Source organism: Crassostrea angulata, chromosome 2 (genome assembly GCF_025612915.1).
Source record: "Crassostrea angulata isolate pt1a10 chromosome 2, ASM2561291v2, whole genome shotgun sequence".
NCBI classification, from domain to species: Eukaryota; Metazoa; Mollusca; class Bivalvia; order Ostreida; family Ostreidae; genus Magallana; species Magallana angulata.
In genome coordinates this window covers 13,270,441-13,278,910 of record NC_069112.1, presented here as the reverse complement: position 1 = coordinate 13,278,910, position 8,470 = coordinate 13,270,441, and the positions used below count along the sequence as shown (strand labels likewise).

At 30.9% G+C, this 8,470-nt stretch overlaps 1 protein-coding gene across 1 annotated transcript; it reads left to right on the top strand.

The window, feature by feature from the left end:
• Positions 1-1,014: 1,014 nt before the first annotated feature.
• LOC128171334 (uncharacterized) lies at positions 1,015-6,392 on the top strand. Its single transcript, XM_052837104.1, has 6 exons — positions 1,015-1,215; positions 2,254-2,601; positions 4,230-4,388; positions 4,895-5,224; positions 5,953-6,079; positions 6,174-6,392. The coding sequence occupies exons 1-6, from the start codon at positions 1,179-1,181 to the stop codon at positions 6,190-6,192; spliced, it is 1,020 nt and encodes a 339-aa protein (XP_052693064.1). The 5' UTR covers positions 1,015-1,178; the 3' UTR covers positions 6,193-6,392.
• The last annotated feature ends 2,078 nt before the right edge of the window (positions 6,393-8,470 follow it).

Here is an 8,470-nt window from a genome sequence, read left to right as displayed (position 1 = left end):
TGAAAAAGATTTTGATATAAATACGTTCCGGGAATATACCGTAATTATAGTGAATAAAATAAATGTGAGCATTCATTCAAATGAGAGCAAGTTACAACTGTTTCATATATCTGAAGTACTTTGAATTGTAGGTCAAAATTTACTGACGCCGAAAAAATCTATCGGATCATTGTGTAAACCTTTTTGACGTCGCTCGATTATATTTGATTGAGGATGTACTGAGGTGAACTTTAGAGGTAACATTGACTGTATGTCGTATACATGGTTATTGTTTTTATATTGTCTTGCTGATTCTCGTGAGAGTGTGGGGTATTGAAAATTACCATGATAAGAGGGAATTACTGAGACGATTAAAACGATGCATTACTGGTCCGATTTACTGACGCCAAAAAAAAAATCCGTTGAATGAGTGTACAACTAGTCCGAATTTTCTATTCACACACGCCTTTCCGGTAGAGCTCGCTTAGCTATTTTTATTCGATTAAATACTTAATAATATATAAGATTTTATGTTTCAATTACACCCGTTGGCTAATAATACATTTACATTTTAAAACTCTTTCTCTCAAGTATAGATTTCAAAGTTAGGCTAAAGTTTGAATACTTAAATTTGTGACTGCAGGCAAAAAGTTGAACAAGATAAAGGGCACAAGCTTTATAACGACTAGTATTTTTTATTACTAGCTGAGGATACACATAGGCACGATAAATATATGAATTTTAAATGGGTCATCCTTTAAAATATAAACCTGTTATCGCCAATCATGTATTGATTTTACAAAAGCCGTTTTCTTTTCAAGGAGCATTTTATCTCTTCTACCTTTGTAGAGTATCCAACCAAAATACCTATACCTTTATGGGGCCCTTTTTAGATAAGAACTTTTTTTTTTATTCACATACTTTAAAAGTTGCATAACCACTGCAAATCAAATTGATGTGTCAAAACAGAACAATAGACTGTCTTGTATATTTATCGCAGGAACGATTTTATCCATGGACACAGTGGCCTGCCAACTTTTATCATCAAAATCTTATATAAGTGTATATAGATTTTAAATACGGATATTCTTACCTGTACACTGTTACTGTTTGTTCTGACATCTACATCTATATTGTCGAGATATGTCACAATGCCTTAAAAAGGATGAATTCGTGAAAAAGATGTTACATTGACCAAAATGTCCGGGATATTTGGATTTTTGATATTCACCCAGGGTAAGAAATATGCTTTAACTCATTTCATTAGTTTAAAATAATAATGGTTTAATTAAGGACTCCTTTTAAAGGAATGTCCAGTGACGTGTCGATTTAAATATATATTTTCTTTTCTTTACGTGTGTATAGACATGTATTTGTAAACAGTCATAAAACTTTGTTTATGGCATACGTGTTTGAAATATAAGAAATATTTCTAAATAAGATATAACTTAAATAGCAAGATGATACAGTTTTTGACATTGGTTTTATTTGAAAAAAGTAATATTAAAGTTTTTCCGTGTTATTTCAGTAAATGGTTGTTAAACATTATGTTAAGGTACATATACTTTCGCTTTAGCCGATTGTCTTTTAGGAAATTTGACATTCACAAAATGTTTATATTTAGAATAGAGTCAACAACAGCTGGCTCTTGTTATGATTTTTTTTTTATAATTACTGTACTAGTCTTGCTAAAAATGAGTCACTTAATTTGTTTTTGTTCCGCTTCTAAACAAAGAATTTTTTCGTAAATCATTATATTAATGTATGCATTTAATTGCTGATAAACGATGCTGTAAATCGGAAAAAAGAAAAATATTTGTATATAACATATTTAGTCATATTTACTCATAACATATCAGTATGATGTGATATTGTTTATTTTCATTTGTTAAAAAAAAAAGGGGGGGGTCATATATTGAACCTTATCAAATTTCTTAGTCCATAAGGTATCTTTATGTATTGCATACTTGTATACGTAAACACGTCAAGTTACCAGATATCCAAGAAATGACCACTATTTGTACATTAGGATTACAATATTCCTTGAATACTGATGATTGTTTAACATTAAGATTCAATCATCTCTTTAGCATTATATCATTTAAGTTGACACTTTCCCCCTTTTATGCTGATTTAAGTGAACAATGTCCAAAACAATAATCATGAAAGTATACATGTCTACTGTAAATATGCTGAATAGTATTTTCAGAAGGTAATTTAATGTGTTAAATTGTGCTTCGAAAATAATGATTCAGGTGATTTTTTTTATTTTAGTCGCTGCAATTACATTTAAAAACAAGGAAGCTATCGACCAGGGATTCTGCCATCTGCAAAATGTGAAAATCCAAATGCTCCTTGACTGTAAACTGAATTTAACCTCTACAGTAACTATAGCTTTAGCGGAAAATGAAAGTGACACTTCTGGAAATTATATTTTGCAATGCTTCGGGATTCCTGGAAAACAAATTAATTGTCCACGACAAGATGATGTAACAGGGGCTTACAGTGATTGTGACGATATTCTGCAAGTCGAATTCATATTCAACTACACAAAACACATTAATCATTATTTAAGGATCTGGACAGATTGTAATTCCAGCTCCATTGCCATGAAACCTTGTCGTAAGTGTTTTTTTTTTATTTCTCTTTTTTTTCTAGATTTGTTAAGAAAACGAATATTTAATTATATTGAAAATAAATTGAGTTATTTTGACTACACTTAAAAAGGTATATTTACATTCATAAGTTTCAGACGTACAGATTTGGACCAATTTTTGTTATAAATGTATCAATTTCTCTAGACATAAAGGAGCATCCTGATTTATCAGTGTGTATGAAGGTAGTTAAATCTATTAAATACTTAATAACAAATACATGTTTTTTGCATATGTGATACAGATGACATCACAAAACTCATATCGGCCTCCGGGGCTGATACAGGTTATTAGCCCTAGGGCTGATACGGATACGTGTCACACCCTGTGCGGAACTCCTCTGACTTTTTCCGTTTCTGCATTTTTGCATGTTAACATACGAAAAATTAAACATTTCTTACAGTCAACAATTTTAAATGTAGTTAAAAGCTTTCAAATAATATTTAAAATCAATTTGTTCAAATTGATGCTTTCTAAAAATTTTATCCCTAAGTATGTAAAAGATATAATAATTAATACCCTTTTCCATATCACAGCCTATATAAGCTCTAGAACTAAATTTCGAACTAAGTCTTTTGCCATCAATGTGCAAAAGAAAAAAACCCGTAAAATGTACCTTTTTCGAAAAAAAAAATAATGACATATTGAAATGCCTCTTATCTCTTCAGATTGTAAAGGTTTCTATTAATTTTGTTATTGGGCTGACCATGACGCACATTAAAATTATCCTCGTTTTGTGAATGTTTTTGACAGTCAATCTTAAAGATAATAAATAAATCACTCCGTGACAGCAACACCGGCAAAATAAACATTTTGATCATTGTTTCCTGGTTTTATATAAAGATGTTTAATCAAACGCAGACTCTAATTAAATAACACGTTATCTCATGATAAAGGGGCATGGTTACGATTTCGGTCAAAAACTTTTTTTCCTATTTTAAAAATTACAATGCTCTAGTGAGGCATTCTCAGTAGGCAAACAAAATTTGAGTGCCATTTGTTGAGTTATTGGCGAGTTACAGAGCTTACAATTCTTTGACATGAAAGGACAGCTTTTGTTTATATTTTGAATGTTGAAGTGAAAATTTCAAATTTAGACCTAAAATGAATGTGTTAAACGTTGGGAACTGTTTTTCTATCTTTAGAATGAATAAGAAAGTAGAAAAATCAGCTTGAAAAAGGTTTATAATTGGTACATTGAACCTATGTAAACAAAAACAGAACACGAGCCTTGCTGACATGACACAGATTTGTGAGCTCTGTATCTTGCTTTAAACTTAAAGACTGACTCTCAAATTTCATTTGTTCATTAGAAATGCATTTCTAAAGCATTGTGAATAATAAAAATGGAAAATAGAATTTGACAAAAATCATGACCATGCCCCTTTAAAGTATAACAAAATAAAAACCTATGTAAAATGTTGTTATATTTTATCATATTAGGTATGAGTGCTTGAGAGATGATTTGAAGTTTAGTCAATAAGGTAATTCAAAATGACAATATATTGAACAATTGATAAAAGCAGTTATAAATGGAAATGTATAAAAAACATAGACTCATTTTGCAGTTAATGATGACAATTTTATCATTTTCAGGATTTACTGGAAATGTGGACCTCTCTAACAGCCCTGCAATCACAGTTACTTGTCGGAATCCCACTTTCGTCTATTCTAACTCTCCAATTATGATAAAATCAAACAAAGGGATTTACGGAATTTGTTTACAACGCAAATGCTTTGGTGACAACTGCAAAAGTAAGAATGATATCTAAATCAACATCATAATCAAGTATATTGTAAAAAAAAAACCTGTACTATGTTGATAAAGCTTTTAACGATAAAGATGTTTTAATCAATACATTAAACATATTTGTGTCAAAATGAAGGACAATTACATTAAGAATTATTTATACCAACACGCGAAATTTCATGTTTCAAAGGTAAAGCTATATTCAAACCGAAGTATTCCTGTAGACTGTTTATGTACACTGGAGATAAAATACGCGTTTCAATAGCGTATGTATTCATACGTACTTGAGTGATTGACAACTTAAATGTTTATTTTGCTGTAAACATTCGCGCGGGTGTATGTTACGCGGTTTAAAGCTAATTTTGTTACTAGTGTAAATTGCCATGTAGCCTAGATAACCACCTTTACAGTCATTAAATCATTTTTACATAAATATGAAGCTATCTTTATTTTGTCATATATCAACTACTTCTTCTGTATTGTTTTTCCTAACTGTAATTATTTTTGGCAGAGTTATCAGACGGCATACAATGTGTGTTGCACTATGACCCTGATGAGATACTGCAATGTCAGTTAGATGGTGCCGTATTCAATATTACATCAACATCACCTAATGCCTCAACAACTTCACCAGAAAATTCTTCAACGCTACAAAATAATAAAACAACCGAGTCCCAAGGAGGTTCATCGACTTCACAAAATATTACTTCAACGTCACCAGAACAATCCACGTCATTAAATAGCAAAACTACGCCTATTACGTCATCAGAAATTACAGAAAGTGAGCATGATATTCAAACTTCAGAAGGATCAACTGATATGACAGCAAACCTACCAAATGGTGTGATTTTACTTAAAAAATTATATAGTGAAATAAATAAATATCAATGTTTTTAAATCTATATTATCTATGTGTGCATCTCATACTACAATCCAACTAGCTTCTCTGATCATTGTTTCTTTGTCTTCAAACGTCCTTTTTATATATTTTCTTACCTTTACTTAACATTAACAATTGATTACTCTTGGCATTATACATTTTGATTATTTGCGTCCGATTTTTTTGGGGTGGGTGGGTGGGGGTGGTTATAAAGCATGGCAGATATGATGTGTGGGGTACATTTTTTTATGTCAAGATATTCAAAGTTAAATAAGTCAAATACACCATGATTTTTAAAGGCATAAAAATTAATTGAAATAAACCTCAATTTATTGCAAGTGTTGTGTAGGTTTCAGAGAATATGAGATTGAAAACGGCGATTGCAATTTGTTTTCAAACAAACATGTAACAAATATATTTGTGGTTTTTTTCAATTTTCTTTTTTATTGTTTATGGCATTATAATCAATCAAAAAAATTGTCCAATGCTGCACAAATTGATAATTACATTTTAAAATTTCCAACTATATCCAAAAATAAACATTTTTTTATTCAAAATGATTTACATTTTGTTTTAGTAGTATACGTTGCTAATTCAATACGGCATAAAGTTTTTAATAATGAAATAAAATATTTGCTCTCTTAGATTTTCGAAATTCTAATTTTGGATGTTTTTCTTTTGATTTTTAGTGAAACCATTAGAGCTTTCTAGCAAATCCTGCGACCAATGTGATAAATCCGTTTTGTATGTTTTCATTTCCCTATTCGGCCTTAGCCTCCTTTTCAACATCATTTTCATAACTTTGTTCATCATTCGGTAAGTCAGATTTATACTGTTCAATATGAAGTATCAATATATTATGATTATACGGTTCTTTATATATACTTATTCTCATTTTTTAATCATATAGAAGGGGTGTCAGAAATTAAATGAACTGAGGCTAAGGACTATAGGGAAACTGTAAACACTTTAGCTAGTTGTCAGAGGATGTCTTTTCAACAGGCATTGGATTCTATAGGATAAAAGAGGAAGATGACGGATCCCAGGGCATAAGTGTTTCAATAGTGAAGGATCTACAAGCGTTTATTCATCGTTTTGTTTTCAATTTATGAATAAATCTCTAAAGTTTTGTAATTTTTTATTGATTTTTAAAATTAAATTACAGGTATAACAAACTTATTTTTTGTTTTAGAAAACAGCTCAAGATGTATCGGTTGACATTCCGAATTATATGAATGAGCATGGAGATACTACATTGAATGTTTTATGTTAAGTATTATTAGTTACATAGTCATGTAGTGACCAAGTACGGAATACTACCTGGTTAGTAAACTGCAGACCTGCCTCGCCAGGTTGTTATATCTTACCGACTGACTTTGTGTAGACGACTTAAAGATAATTAAACAATGAAGATAAAGCGTTTTATGACAAAGTTTACCAGATAAATAACAAAGTAACTAGATAAATAACTCATAAATTACAAACGCTATTATTTTGTAAACCATCCAGCATAAAATGTTGTATGATATCAACAACATATGTTCTGTACAATACATGTATTAACAATGTATATTTGTAGAAACATTCAGAATAAAATACTTAATAATACTTGTATTAACAATATATGCTTCTAGAAACTGTAGATTCGTCCGGTACTATGTGATTTCTGGAAGTGCATCCGTCGTGTGCAGTACGAACGGGGTGAGGGAAAGTTGGCTTAATAGGAACAAGGTGTAAGGTTGGGGCGCGCCGTGGACCGTAAGGTAAAAACAAAGGGTAGGTCTGCCGTGTTCGTGAGGGTCCACCAGTATACAGTTCCAGAGAAATAAAAGGCAATTGATGCGATTCCGAGATTCAACGATGGCAACATTAAAACAATTTAACATACGGAGATGTTACAACCAAGTCAGATATGATTAGTCGTGGCCACCGGCCTCAATACTCTGGATGAGTCTGACGTGGCCGAGGCTGGCCGCGGTTTTCAAGAACGCCGATTGACAATTGTACACAACAACATGTATATATAGGAATCTGAACAACAAGTAAAAAATGACAAGTGATGAAATAGGTAAGCTGAGTGAAAGATTGACAGATGTAAAATAATTCAGTAAGATATAAAATAATTAAATAAACTCAACAAGTCTTGGATGTCCATGAAAAACAGGAAATTGCACAATGTTGTTTTTACGGATAAGAAATCTCCTGTAAATCACACATAAAGTCAGAGAAGTGTCAATCATTAATTAAATAAGTAGCTTTGTACGAAATACACTGTGAAAAAATATTAAAAATCAGATGTTGAATTTTTTGAGGAAAGTCCAAATAGTATCATCAATAAACAGTGAAATTTGCATGGTGATAAAACATTCAGAGTAAAATACTGTATCATATTAACAACACATGTAGCAATCTCGGTTGAGCAAGAGACACGATGACCTTAAGGATCCTCGACACCCTGTAACTTCTAATTTTTATGACAACATAACAATTTTATTGTGAAACAGTTTGCATCGCCAAACTCTGTCGTCTATCCCTATGGCGCAATATGTGTCGCTTCGGTCTACCAACCGGCAGGTCCTGAGTTCGAATGAAGCAGTGACTTTTATTTTCATGATCAGCAGTACTGTTTAGAAAAATATCAATAAATTAAAATTGTTTTTTGTCATTTTCAAGTCAAAAAACTTGATAATAATTCATATTTGAAAGTAATTTAGAACAATAGCCTTGTATGCAGAACATTTCCAAGATGTGTTGAGGAACCTTGAAATTAACATGCGTGGACATGTTGTATAATTTCGTAAAAAAGTTCAAAGAAAGGCGATCTATTCTTTTTTTTTAAATAACTGTACATGTTATATGAAAATACATTGATAAAACTACATTTACTCTAAATCTATCCGATCCATAATAGAACCTTTCTTTTACCTGGGATATCAAAATTTATTATACCAGTAAGTGTTATATGTATTATATCACTTGTATCTGCTCTTTCTTTTGTGAAAGTTGTATATGCAAATTGATAGGAGAAAAAAAGCCACAAAGATTAAAAAAAAGAAAAAATTACCTGGGATATCTAAAATGTATTGAATACTCAAAATATTAATCCAAAGCATTTTTATAGAAAAAGATTTACAAAGAGGAATTTAAAAAAAAAAATGGTATTAAATAAGCAGTAATTGATCAATAAAAAATTGCATTAAGTTCTAT

Excerpts from the sequence above, each read along its gene's own strand:
- LOC128171334 (XM_052837104.1), top strand. The coding sequence starts at position 1,179 with ATGTCCGGGATATTTGGATTTTTGATATTCACCCAGG. Across the intron at positions 2,602-4,229 it reads CATTGCCATGAAACCTTGTC|GATTTACTGGAAATGTGGAC; the intron begins GTAAGTGTTTTT and ends TATCATTTTCAG. Across the intron at positions 5,225-5,952 it reads GACAGCAAACCTACCAAATG|TGAAACCATTAGAGCTTTCT; the intron begins GTGTGATTTTAC and ends TTTGATTTTTAG.